The 13,557-nt window shown below is 48.1% G+C and overlaps 1 protein-coding gene across 2 annotated transcripts; it reads right to left on the bottom strand.

Annotated features, from left to right (window-relative positions):
* Nucleotides 1-2,136: 2,136 nt before the first annotated feature.
* Nucleotides 2,137-12,343, bottom strand: LOC115612565 (mitotic-spindle organizing protein 2B-like). Of its 2 annotated transcripts, XM_030496949.1 has the most exons (4): nt 12,186-12,343; nt 11,959-12,104; nt 3,524-3,600; nt 2,137-2,411 (listed from the first exon to the last, which is right to left on the bottom strand). In XM_030496949.1, the coding sequence occupies exons 1-4, from the start codon at nt 12,311-12,313 to the stop codon at nt 2,367-2,369; spliced, it is 396 nt and encodes a 131-aa protein (XP_030352809.1). In that variant the 5' UTR covers nt 12,314-12,343; the 3' UTR covers nt 2,137-2,366. The 2 variants fall into 2 exon arrangements, with proteins under 2 accessions (XP_030352809.1, XP_030352808.1); XM_030496948.1 differs by lacking the exon at nt 3,524-3,600.
* Nucleotides 12,344-13,557: the final 1,214 nt, after the last annotated feature.

Raw genomic sequence — 13,557 nt, 5'->3', positions numbered from 1 at the left:
TCAGGGAGGCTGCAGGGTCATGCCAGACCATACTGAAAAGCTTCCTGAAGTCAAGGAAAGTTATTTCTACTGTTCTCACATCATCCACCAAGGCAGCTACTGCACCACAGAAAGCAGACATGTTGGGCACAGTGGAGAACCCCTTAGATCAAGGTGCTCCAAAGCAACTCTAGCTCCAGGGTGCCTCACCTGCTGCAGATATGAAAGCATGCACTGAGCACTTGTATTCAGCTAGGCAGTTGGGAAAGGAGACCAGGACAGCCTGCCCAGGAAAACTGGACATCAGGAAAAAAGCAGCAGGCAGTAGAGCTCAGGAGGATGTGGTGGAGGCTTGGAGATAGAGGGGTAGGTACACCATAGGAGGTATCCCAAGCTGAAGAGGGATAAATAAAAGAAGGAATGGAACAGGTTATGGACAGGTATGGAACTAGTTAAAGAGAGAGGAGGCAGTGAGCATTCAGGTAAAACCATGTTTGTTAGGTACTTTTATTCTCAAGAAGGTCAATATACTGCACTGAGGTTTCAGTCACATCTCAAGTCTGCTCACCTCTGTTCTAGGGACAAAAGCACCAACGATTGTTCTCAGAAAAAAAACCCAGCCCTTCAGCTGCTCTTTGTTCACCAGCAAATTCAACTTACAGCTTCCCAGTAGAGCTTTGGAGGGTTTTTTGGGAGGGACTAGATACATTCTCTTACAAGATCAAAGCAGGAGATACCCATACCCTTCAAAAATTCTGATCTCCACAGATGGATGTATTGGGTTTACATGGCAAGGCTGTGATGCTGCAGGGGTGGCCCTGGCTGAGCAACCGAGGTGGTTCTCTTTACAAAAGTGGCACTTCTGTAAAAATGTATTTAAGAAAGGACAAAATGCTGCTCAGAGTGAGGAAAAGAAATATGGAAGAAATAATCTTGCTAACACCAAGGGCAGAGCAGCAGGAGTGGCAGGACATGCTGCCAGCACTAGAGCAGCCCATGGAAGACACCATGATGGGTGCCTGCCATGACGGGGCAGGTTGTCCCCTGCAGCCTGTGGACAGAACTGCACTGTAGCAGATCTCCAGAGGGGCCCCTGCCAGAGCAAGCAGGTATTCCTGGAAGGAACTGCAGCCCATGGAGAGGCCACACAGGAGCAATCTCTCCTGACTGCCATGTGCTGTGAACACACCGTCTTCCTTAAGTAACAACAGCCTCAGGCCTAGTCGGGGGGGGGGGGGGGGGGGGGGGAATAAAGCAGACTAATCCGCAAGCAGAATCTACAAAGTAGGATTATCTGAGCATCGTTAACACTGTGCACAAAAATTTGTGCAAAAGAGTATTGTACTCTCCAGCATTTCTTCCTTTGGTCAGGAAGAAATTTTAGCACATGTTGAACCAGGTTCGTAAGATCTCCTTGAGTTTAGGTATCTCCCGCAAAGAATGGGGGAACTTTCTCCTAATTAGCAAAATGGATTTCACTAACAGCTCCTGAGCTAACCAAGCTCACAGCAGACACCTCCACTTGCCTGCGTATGCTCTGGAACGATGATCAGCAACATTTAAGCTCTAACAAATCCACTTAACCTGTTCTAGTTACTTGCATGTACCTTACACTGAGCAATGAAACTATTCTCTCCCTTATCCAGCATAATCTCCTGATTTAAACTGGCCCATTAGGCAAAGGGTTCTGCAATACTTTATAAATTAATAATCACATTAGCACCATTGCAATGTTGTGTGACTATGCTATGTGATAGGTCAAACTGGTTTTCAGATTAAGGCGCTAAACCCCAAGTAAGCATGCACATGAAGGGAACAGGGCAACCACCAGTTAAAGTACAAGAACACACCCCTTCCAGTCAGGCTTCCAGTGCAAACTACCATCACTGCAGGGCTCAGTGACAGTAACATATGAACTACCTCAGCACTATTCACCTCATAATGCAGCCAACAGGACTTTCTGCTGCTACCGCAGCGTCAATGTATCAAAATGGATTTTAGGGAAAGAGGCAGCAAGAAGCATTATCTTATGAGTCATGACTTCTCTAGAGCAACCTGAGCACTACTTCAGGCTTTCTTTGTCCCACGTGCTTTCAGTCAATACCTAGTAGTCTGCATTGCCAAAGGAAGTTTTGGAAATAAGAAACAACAGCTCTGTTCCATACCTTACAAACCATGTTTGTCAGGTTAACACATATAACACAAGCAGTCTTAACAAAATGGTTTATATACATTGCCAAGCACCAGAATACATCGGTTTCAAGGCCTTATTTAGGTACTGTTGCCTCCTCCAGTGTTCTTTCCAGAAGCTCCTGTTTTCTGCAGCCGGCTTGCACTGGGCTGCCGAGGCATCCTCTGGGCAGATCCTTCCCGGCTGCTCCTTTCCGCTAGAACCTGGGTCCCACTGACAGCAGAACTGGTTTTATTTCTCCCTGAATAAACAAACACATACATTAATTTTCAAGACCCAATCCTACATGTCATACAGACAGCAAGCCTTCAGAAATCATGCACAAGGCAAAATTGTATTAGATGTTGCAAATGCATCCAATATCAAGCACAGAAGGTGAATTTGTGAATTCAGCTCAAGAGGTATCAGGGTCACAAAACCAAAACAAGTTGGAATAGAAGCATTCTTAATTTTCATCAGGTTTAACCTGCAAAATAACCAGCCACTTCGTTTTTTAAACCCTTGCTTTCATTTGGTGTAGAAACATCAGCACTGCAAACAGCACTTCAGGAAGAACATGAAGAGCATCTAACACCTCAGGACTGGGGTAAGTAAACTGATATGTCAATGTCCACCAGTTTCTGAGGCCTGCAGTCATATTACTGGATCAGAAATCCCCCTCTTCATGTCACTGCTGTAACCTGATGAGCAAGTTTGTACTCCCTATCATTTTCTGGGGTTTCCAGGAGCTCAGACTCCTACATAGGACTTAGAAATTTTCTCACTGTGTTCAGAAGGTAAGAATTATCCTTTTTTAGGCACAAATGACCATCCCTAAAATACAATGTGACAGCAGAGAGAAGCAATGGGTAGAAAGGTAGAAGATGAGGAAGGCAAGGGGCACGTAGCTCACCCTGCTTGATGCAGCCAGAGGAGAGAGGAACAGACTAAGGTGTGCTGCAAACAAATGATAGGAAGATCAGTGAGGAAGACTGACTTTTCCTGGCACTGGACAAAACTACTTCAGATGAGAAGCAGGACTCTCATTAAGAAAGATAATAAAAATAAAAGGAACATGAGGCAAAATGGTCACAGCTTTTAGTAAGGATAGCAAGCTCCAAGAAGCATCATGAAAAATTAGTAACAGCAAGAAGGAAACAAAGCACAGGAATACAGTGAGCTGCAGTTACTGTAGTTACATGCATGCAATTAAATGAAGAGTGGCATTTTAGCAATCGTTATCAGAGCAACTTCCAGAATATTGACAGCTACTCCACACACTGAAACCTCCACAGGCATGGTTTGGAAATCATCATCTTGGATCATTTGTGCTAGGGACAGTGCACAGGCTGGAGCTATGTCTGTTTTACTTACCGAACCATCCTGTCTCCTTGCAGCAGATGTCTGAGAACAGGACCCACACCAATACCACAACTTAACACCTTGCAGCACTAGAAAGACAACCCAAGAACTTCCAAGTAAGAGTATGTGGCCACTTCATATCTGTAAAATTTGACAGACTAGGGTAGCAAAATACATTCACTTACCCTGGCCAAGTCAGGTGCTCTTAAAAAAGTCCCTTTTTGTAAGCCACACTATGATCTGCCAGCAGTTATTACCGGAAGCCAGCCAACCAGCCTTGCAATCTTTCTTTGCAGCTCAAGCACTTTAAGCAGTTTCACTAATGCAAGTATTGTCCATGAACACAAATTGCACAAAGGCAATACATGATCTCATGGTATGTGAGAGAAAAACTGGCAGGAAAAAAAGCATTATAGTTCACCTTAATGCTTTTAGCAACCCAGGACATCTCCACAGGTGAATGCCCTCCCTTTTCTCACATGCATCTATCCAGTAAGAGTGCAGGTCCTCAGACTGTGTACGACAAACCTAACCACTTGCACACATAAAACTGCACCATTAAGGACTACTAGGAGTCAGGCCCTTGGTCTTCTGATCTAGCTGAAACAAGCTGGGGAGAAAGAGTCACTTTATTGAGCAGAAGCTGCACTCAGAGAAAGCACACGCCATCCATCCTCTTAGCCTCAAAATCACAGTAAACCAAACCAGTTACTTCAACAGCACAAAAATCAACTATTTTTGGAAGCATGACCCATGAACCAATCAAGAATAGCTCATGAGCTGCATGAGGACAGGCATAGTTTGTACAATTCTACCAGTTAAAACACTATCAGAGATAACAGATCCAATTAACACAAAGCACAAAAGCAGCTGAACAACCACAAACTCTGCAATTCAAGTGCTACAGATGAACAGAAGGATTCCACTGATATTTTCCTTGGTGACACAAGATGTCCTTATCTTGGATGTGCCTGATTGTCAGAGAACAACTGCAGCCCAAATAGCTACGGATGCAAGAGACAAGACAAAAGAGAGCCTAATCATACACCTCCCTCCCCAAAGATGACTCCAGAAGCAGCAGCTATGTGTTTATCTCCTCAAGAGCCAGGCATAGTTTGAGAAGAACGGGACATGCATGCAAACAGCAGCAGAACTGTGCCCGACCTAACTCTGACTGCTGGCTCGCCCATTTAAAAACAGCAGTGTCCACTGTGATCAGGCTGCTCACTGAACACATTCATGCTCATCGCCTTGACAAACCTCAAGGCCAAAAAGTTACAGTCACCTCTAGGAGAAGACCACCACCAAATTTTGGGGTAGGAGTCTGCAAGGTGGCACAGGACAAGAAAAGAAAGCTTTAAATAGCAGAGGTAAGAAGCAGCACCTTCTTGTGTCAAGCAGGAGGCAAGTAAAGACTGATCAGATTTAGGAAAGGAACCCCAACCCCAAATATGCTTTCAGAAGTGGAGATCGAAAGCTCTTCTATTTTAGTCTCCTCTACTCAACCTACTGTTTTCCCCAGGGGATCCTTTCCTGCCTCTGAACAAAAACAGGGACTACAGATTTTCCTTCCACTGGCAAATAAATAATTAAAGTGCTATTGGTACATTTATTTGTAACACAGTCAGGAATATCAGGGCTGCAGCCATCTTAAAATATCTCCTGTAGTGCATATTGACAGTGACTATGGGCTAGAACTACTGCAAGGGTAGTTTTGCATTCTCAGAAATCCTGCTCCTGTTTTCTGTCTCACAGTAGGGCTTTTGCTGGGCATAGTAAACCAGCTGGCCTTTCTAGACAAGAAAAGGCTCAGTTTTAGGTGTGAATAATAAACGCTTTGTAAGAGCAGAAGTCCCTCCTGTTCGCAATCAGTATGTGTTACCTAGAGGCTTAGAGACACCTTTTGCCTTATCGCCAGAACTGTGCATAATGATGGGACTCACTTCAAATCTCATCACCTCCTGACCATGGAAAAACCTGGGACACGGCTAGACTTCACTGCCCATAGCAGTCCCAGTATGTGACTGTGGCTCATTACACTCAATCCTCTGTCAAACTGCCAGGTTTGCACTGCAGAGTCTTGATCTCATCTCTACAGAAGTATCATAATTAGCCCTCTTCTGCAACACAAACTGGGAGTTTCTCAGATCTCCAAGCTGCTGCCATATCCTGAACAGCTAATATACCCCCTCCAGAGCCAAAACATCACCCCTGCTACAGCAGTCCCCCTGAGAAGACAGAGTAAAGTGGCAGGTGAGACTGGCAAAATGTGTCTCAAGAAATCCAGCTGAACTGTTTTGAAACAGAGGAAGACGAAAAAAAAATTAAAAAAAAAAAAAAAAAAAAAAAAAGAAGATGGTTTTCAAATGCACCTTCCAAATAAGTTAACTACTTTCCAAATAACTAAGACCTTAAGTATGCATTGAGCAGAAGGTCATTATTTAAGCACAGGTTTTTCTCTTGCAAACTCTCATCTGAAGAGAAGGATTTGGAGAAAGAATAGAATACAAAGTTAGAGGAGACCAACCTAGCTACACAGGCCCACAAATCACCTGCACAGAACTTAAGACTCTTCTCCAGCAAGCCTGTTTCTTCCAAACAGGTTTGGTATTCAACTGTTTTACTAGGTATCACTGCAAAAGTCCCACATCCTATTCAAGATACTGGTGAGACTCCTTAGGTGCTCAAATATCTCAGTTTTATACATCAGGTAAGAATCCTCTGAACAAGATATCTGAAGGTGACTTAATATACAAAGCGATTCCCCCCTTCCAGAGCAGAGGTCTGTATCAGTCTTACCAATCTGACAGTCCTTTTCCAAGGCAATTTCAGTGAAATAACACTTCATTCTCATCTACACGATGAATGGAGTCTCCCTTTACCCTAGCACCTGCACTACTTTGGGACGCCAATTTAACCACCTATGAAGTGTTTGGTTTACTGAAGACAAGGTTTTTGTTCACCTCTCCTGCTCTTTTGAGTGATGGCTCCCTTCAAGGATGCTAAGCAGAGCCACGGGAGCTCCTTTCCCATTCACTGATCAACATGAAATGCACCAGCCATATCCCTACAAATCCTCATGTTTTCCTGGTTGCTCCTCATTTTACTACTTTTCACCACCACACTTAGGATGGTGTTATCTCCTGAGATAATGTGAGGCTGAGTAAGTGGAGAGTGAGTACCAGAGGAATGCAAAGCCGAGGAATACAAGGCAAGCAAGCAGCACCCAAGAGTGATGGCAGACGCTGCAGGCCCATGCAGCGATAGCTGTCATCCCAGAAGGCTGACCACAGCTAAAGATGGACAACACAGAGAAAGTGCAAGAAATAAGAAGATGAACAGAGAAGACTACAAAAACAAGGATGGCAAAAGGAACACATAGAGAGGACAAAGCTGGCAACAAGCTGCATAGCAGTCAGAGGATCATTTAGAAAATAATTGCACAGCAGCACTTAGAAAAGACCTTGATCATACCTAAGTATTTGCACAGGAAGAAAGTAGTTACAAATCCAGAGGCACAGGAGGACTTACGATTCTCAAAGGCATATTTTTACACAGACAAGAAAAACACACCCTGTGAACTCTTCTCCGAGCCCATGGCTGGCAATAAGCTCAGTGGCTTTTCCAACAGGCACTTAAATGCGACACAGCGTTTCAGGGGGTCGGAAAGCGTTCTGACCCCTGCTACGCAGAACAGGAGGCTGCAATGGTTCCTCGCAGCCTTAAAATCCATAGACCAGGTGAGAGGCCCACAATGGAGACAGAACTTTGAAAAGCTTAACAACACATTTAGCACAAGAAACAAGCTGGTGCAAAGCTCTGGGATGTAACTTTATGGAAGACACTTGGGCTAGGCCAAAACCAACACCACCATCCTAATGGGTATGCACACCTCCTCCTCACACAGAAACTGCCTAAACCTCCTCTTTAAAATCAGCTTTTTCCCTCCCAGATCAACAACTGTTGAGGAACCATTTAGAACGCAGCTTGCATTATGTTGCATCTATATGCCACATGGATGCTCCAGTACTCAACACAGTAATGTGAAGCCGGTTATCACGAATTCAGTTACCAGCAAACACAGCTCCATGCAGAACACCATGGCTACATTCTACGGGAAGATGCAAAGTAAAGTAATTCATATTAGACTCTCTGTTGCTTTAGCTGTAAAAAAGCTGAACTAACTACCAGGGGCACCCCCCAACACTAATAATGTTGTTCAGAAATGCTGTAACAGTCTTTTTTTAGCTGCTTTAAGAAAATCTCCCTGCACCATCACGGGCTGAGAAGCCAAAGCAAGTATTGCATCATTAGCAGTAAAACTTGAGCAGAGCAGTCTTGGCTAATCTTTAGTGAGACTGGGATTACTTCAGCCACTTGTCTGTCTTCTGACAAAGGAGAAAGCATAGGAGAAAGAATAGACACACAGAGTTGAAGGACACTGTGCAAAGCAGCATGGCAAGCTTATATAGGACAATCACTGTTCTTTTTATCAGTACAAGGAGTTCTGGCTTTATCACCACACACAAGTCCCAGCTATGCAGAGAGTGAATCTCCCATCTCCAAATGCCTGGTCCTGCATGGCAGCAGCACCATCTCCCTCTTAAATGGAAGCAGCATCTTCCTACAAGAGATGGCAGGTCCAAAAGCAGACTCAGCTTCCCTGCAGCAGCTCCTTAAAGGGAAAGGAGGCAAGGCAAAGCAAGCCAAACACTCTTGCAGAACAGATTCAGCCCAGAGGACACCCCCCAGTAACCCTAGTAACACTTACCCAACTTCTGAACAACTGACTTGGACTGTGCCCAAAACTAGAAAGCTCAGTGAATGAGGAGACATTCCTCCTCCTTTTCAATTTGAGCCAGCTGGTTGTTTCTTCAATCGGAGGAGAGAAAATTACTCTGATGAAGATATGTTGATTTTAATGGGATCTTTATTTCAGAAACACACTTTTCCCCAGAGGCTACAGTAAAACAAGCTCTCATCTTGAACTAGATAGTTCAAATCCTAATTCAGCCTAAGGGGGTCCAGTAACACAGACAAGACTGGCACTGATGGCCCAGTTATGCTTTAGATCATTACCAATTTCCACAAATTGAGAGATCTCTCTGGACACCCGTTTGTGTTCATAACCTTCTGTCAGGACTCCTACACATCCTCCTCAGACCCTCCAGGCATACTGCTCCAAGTGTCTACATGGCACTGCAGAGTCAGACATAAGCTAGTCAATTTGCACAAAGCTGCAATTAAAGCTGCAGAAGCTTCTCCACTTGCACCAGATGCCCATCCTAGGTCAGGCCAGGCACCAAGCTAACATAGCCCCTCCTTTGACTAAATCACAGCAAGCAGAGACACCTGCCTTCCATCTGAGAGGCTACAGAAACATATCCTCACAAGGAGAGCTGCATAAAACATGCCCTCTTCTCAGTATTAGGGAGATCTTACCAGTACTTCTTATACTCACAGGAATGAAGATGCAGGACTAAGGTTGTGATAGGCCACTGCTGAGCTTACGTTCTGCTCAAAGAATTTTCTGAGGGAGTTAGCTTTTCAATGATGATTTTATTCACAAAGGAATTAGCTGATGTCAGTGGGTGCTGGGTGACAGCAAAGTCACTTAGGCTGATAAAAACTAAAAAGAAAAGTTTTCATTCCAAGTGAATTACGGCTCCAATATAGCACAAGCTTCCAGAAAACAAAACACACCAACATAGTCGGGGAAGACTAAACCTTCTGACAAGGCGTGCAAGTGCTGCCCATCTGAACTTGGTCAGAACTGAGGGTGATGAGAGAGAAGAGGCCAAAGTGCCCCTTTATCACCATATTACCAAGCACCAGCTTGCAATGAGAGCAAATGCCTCAGTAAGCTGCGTATGATCTGGTGATCTCAGTGCATCAACTAGCCCTGAAGGCATATTTTAATGTTGTGAAATAAAGCAGCAACAGCAGATGCTGAAGACCAAACTAATAATGTGAATATTTACCATGAGCAGCACAGAGCTAACATCATCTTTCTCTAAACTTCACTACAGTTTGCCCTCAGTTCCAAGGGCTTCTCCCAGTGCACCTGAGGATATCAGCATGTCAATTTTAAAAGGAAACTATGGAGAGGAAACTCTGGCTGGACACACTAGGACTGAAATCTGACTTGGGCACCATCTTGGACCAGTAGATGCTCTGCTAAATATGCAAAATGAGCACCCTGGATTGACACAGGCTTTTCCTCTTGAGAAATTTAATGTTCATTAATAAGCAAGTTGCCATTGGACCATTTCAAACCTGAGCCAGCCTATTAGTAGCTAAAACTAGCTCATGGCAGCAGCCCAGTGCTAGGAAAAAGCCTCATTTTTACAGCACGTACCACACAAACAGCATACATGAGAGAACAAAAGCTACTCCAGATTAACAGACATACAGGAGCAAAAACCTTACCAAAGTTGCTTCACAGTTTGAGTGGCCCGTCACACTTGAAGCACCAACAAAGGAAAAGAAGAAGAGAGCAAAATTTCACAGCATCTTTGATAAGAAACTGCTGCTTTTTTGAGATTTTTTCTCTCAACATGGTACCCAAACAGCACGCTGCTGTACCTCCTTCTTTTTGCTGGGGAAAAAGGACTCCGCCAGGTGCCTTCTTTCTTGAGAAAGGAGAACTTGTCCAGGTTTCCGTGGAGTCCTGGACACTTTTTCCACACAATCCAATTCCCATCTGGGCTTTAGCAAACTTTCTCAGAGTCTCTGTACAGCTGCTCCATGAGGTGAGTCTCACCCTCCTACCCTGTGGGAAGCCACACCTGGAGCAGGAGGCTCTGCTGTTGAAGAGTGCCTCAGAGTGTGGCATAATAGTTCTTACCCTAAAACTGACTGCTTACAGTTGGTCTGTCTTGCCTTTCACCTTCACTTTCTACACGACTTACCACTAGACTTGCAAGCACAGCTATGAGAATAAACACCCCCTACCACCAAAGCACCTTCAGCAAGGAGACTAAGCAGTAGTACACTACTATGCGTGGGAAACCTTACTTTCCCGCCACACTACCCCAGTTACCTTGCTCACAAAGCTTTTCTTTCTTGCCCCATTCTCTGTGTTCCCAGCTGACAGTTCCTTTCTAAAGCTTTGCCGCAAAATTCATCATGGGTCAACAGAGACCCATCAGCTACAACAGTTTTCACCCTGAAACAGAGAGAGGAAGGAAGAACAGGACACGACAATACAATTCAACTTGACCTCATCCATTTCTAGGCTCTTGCTGGGTGAGCAAGCGCTCCCACGTTACTGGTAGAGCAGCAAGCTTTCAGCATGAAATTTTGTTCTTGGCAGCCACAGACTATAATCACAAAACCTTTCTGTTTTGGCCACTGCCCCTTTCCACTATGTTTTTGAATACACAATAAATGAGAGCCTTTCCACAGTGAATTCAAGCTTAGTGACAAACTTGTTTTAGTTACCTTTTCAAACCTTTCAGAAGTAATCCACAGAGGTTGTAAGTTACCAGTAAAAGTCAGTTCAGGAAGTTCAGGGGGTCAGTAAAAGTTTTATTAGAACTGCTTTGGGAATAAAATAAATATATACGGCACAGCTTCAGGGCTACATCTGCTACCATCCACCAAGATTAAGGCAATCACGGAAAATAATTACGTTCACAAGCAGTTGCTATTTCAGCCAACAAACCCCACAGAGCTGCCCATGTTACGTTCCCAATGAAAGAAACCTCTGGACAAGGTGCAGAACCCACTGTGCTACATAGGGATGGAGCAGAGGAAGCATCACAGCTCCCCTCATTTTCTGAGGATTCCTAACATACCAGAAACTCTCCTCTTTTTTTACTTGGTGTTTTTTGATGTTTTTTCTTTTTCTGCTTAGATACAAACAAAGCAGCGTTGTGTAACATTGTGCATTAAGGGGGGGTTTTGTTGCCGCTAAAGGCTTGGAGGGCAGAGCCAGGAGGCTACAAAACCCAGCACAAGTAACCGCAGCAACCTCCCCCCGCCCACACCGTACCGCTCCTCCACACGCGGCCCCCGACGCTGCCTACAAAGAAAAAGAATTAAGACCCAAGGGTGGGGGGAGCAGGCGCAGCGGCCGGGAGCGGTGACAGGCTCCCCCTGCGCAGGGCCCCGCGCAAAGCCCCCGCCAAGCCCGGCCCCGCGGCTCACACCGAACGGGCCCCCCGGGGGCCGGCCGAGCCCACCCGCGGACCCGGCCGCCCAGCCCGCGGCCCCCTCCCCGCGGCGGGACGGGCTGCGCGGCCGGCGGGAGGCGCGGGGAGGCCGCGGGGCAGTGGACAGGCGGCTGGGGGGCCACGGGAGAGCGGCGGGCGGGCCCCGAGCCGCGGCGGCCGCAGACCGGAAGGGGGGGCCCGGCCGTCCTCTGGGGGTTCTGCGAGAGGAGACATGAGGTCAGGGCCCGCCGCCGTCCCACAACCCGCCGCCCGGCCCTGCCCGCTGCCTACCTCGGGTGTCGGCGGGGAGCGGCGCCGGCGCGGCGGGGGGGCCGCCTTCGGGTCCCGGCGGCAGCCGCTGCCCGGCGCACATGGACTTCAGCACCTGGAAGACAGCGAGCGGCGCCACGTTCATGCGCAGCAGGTCCAGCAGCACCCTGCGGGGACAGCGACCAGCGGGGCACCGATCAGCGGGGACAGCGGCCAGCGAAAGCACCGGCGGCCGCCCCGCCGCTCACCGGAACACCTCCGGGTCCAGCCCGCTACCCGCCGCCTGCGCTAGCTCGAACAACTCCGCCTCCTCCGCGCTCAGCAGCTGCTTCCGCCGCAACCGCGCCTCCGCCACAGCCGCAACCGCCTCCGACATGGCGGCGCCCCACGCTCGCCCCTCAGGCCCCGGCCCCGCCCCGCGCAGCCTCACCGTGAGCGTCCCCCAGGGGCGGGGCCCGAGCCCGGCGCGGTGCAGTCCGGCCCGGCCCCTCCCGCCCGCGCCCGGCAGGTGGCAGCCGCGCTCCAGCCGCAGCCGGCGAGTGCTCGGCGGTGCCCGGGACTCCTTCATCCCCCCGCTCCCCCGAGGGCTCCTCTGCTCCCCCCGGCAGCTGCTGGCTCCCCAGGCTCGTAGAGCACCGCTTATGGTGATTTCACAGAAGCAGAATCACAGAACGGTTTGGGTTGAAGGGATCTTAAAGCTCGTCCAGTTCAAAGCCCTGCCACAGGCAGGGACACCTTCCACTAGACCAGGTTGCTCCAAGCCCCGTCCAACCTGGCCTTGAACACTGCCAGGGATGGGGCAGCCACAGCTTCTCTGGCCACCCTGTGCCAGCGCCTCAGCACCCTCACAGGAAAGAGCTTCTGCCTAAGGTCTCGTCTCAGTCTCCCCTCTGGCAGTCTAAAGCCATTCTCCTTTGCTCTGTCCCCACAGGCCCTTGTCCAAAGCCCCTCTCCAGGTTTCTTGTAGCCCCTCTAGGCACTGGGAGCTGCTCTAAGGTTTCCCCAGAGCCTTCTCTTCTCCAGGCTGAACCAGCCCAGCTCTCTCAGCCTGTCTCCAGAGCAAAGCTGCTCCAGCCCTCGCAGCACCTCTGCAGCCTCATCTGGACTCGCTCCAACAGCTCCAGATCCCTCTTGTGCTGTTGCCCTAGAGCTGGACCCTTGACTTGCTGCTCACGCTCTGGGGGTGCAGCTCAGCACATGGTGCGGTTCTGGGCTCAAGCACACACTGAAGCCAGGTCATGGGGACCTTCTCCTCACCCAGCACCCCCAAGTTTTTCTTCTCAGGGCTGCTCCATCCAGTCTCTGCTCAGCCTGTGTTTGTGCTGCAGATTGCCCTGAGCCAGGTGCAGGACCTTGCACTTGGCCCTTCTGGGCATCTTCCCCAGGCCACCCTTCAAATTCACTGTGGGCTGCATTACCTCATGCCTGTGTGTCCCTCCTCCAAGCGTATGTGCCCTCGACCACTGGAAGAAGCCCCTTGGTGGCCTCCCCTACCTCACCGTTTAGTTAAGCCAACCTCCTTTCTCAAAGCAGACATCTGCCCCGGACCTCCAAACTGGAGTCTCCGGTCACCACCCACAAGGCTGAGGTTGTGGCTCCCTCCAGCCAACCTGCTCCAGC

This window comes from Strigops habroptila, chromosome 9, assembly GCF_004027225.2.
Source record: "Strigops habroptila isolate Jane chromosome 9, bStrHab1.2.pri, whole genome shotgun sequence".
Classification (NCBI taxonomy): Eukaryota; Metazoa; Chordata; class Aves; order Psittaciformes; family Psittacidae; genus Strigops; species Strigops habroptila.
This window is presented reverse-complemented; position numbering and strand designations above follow the sequence as displayed.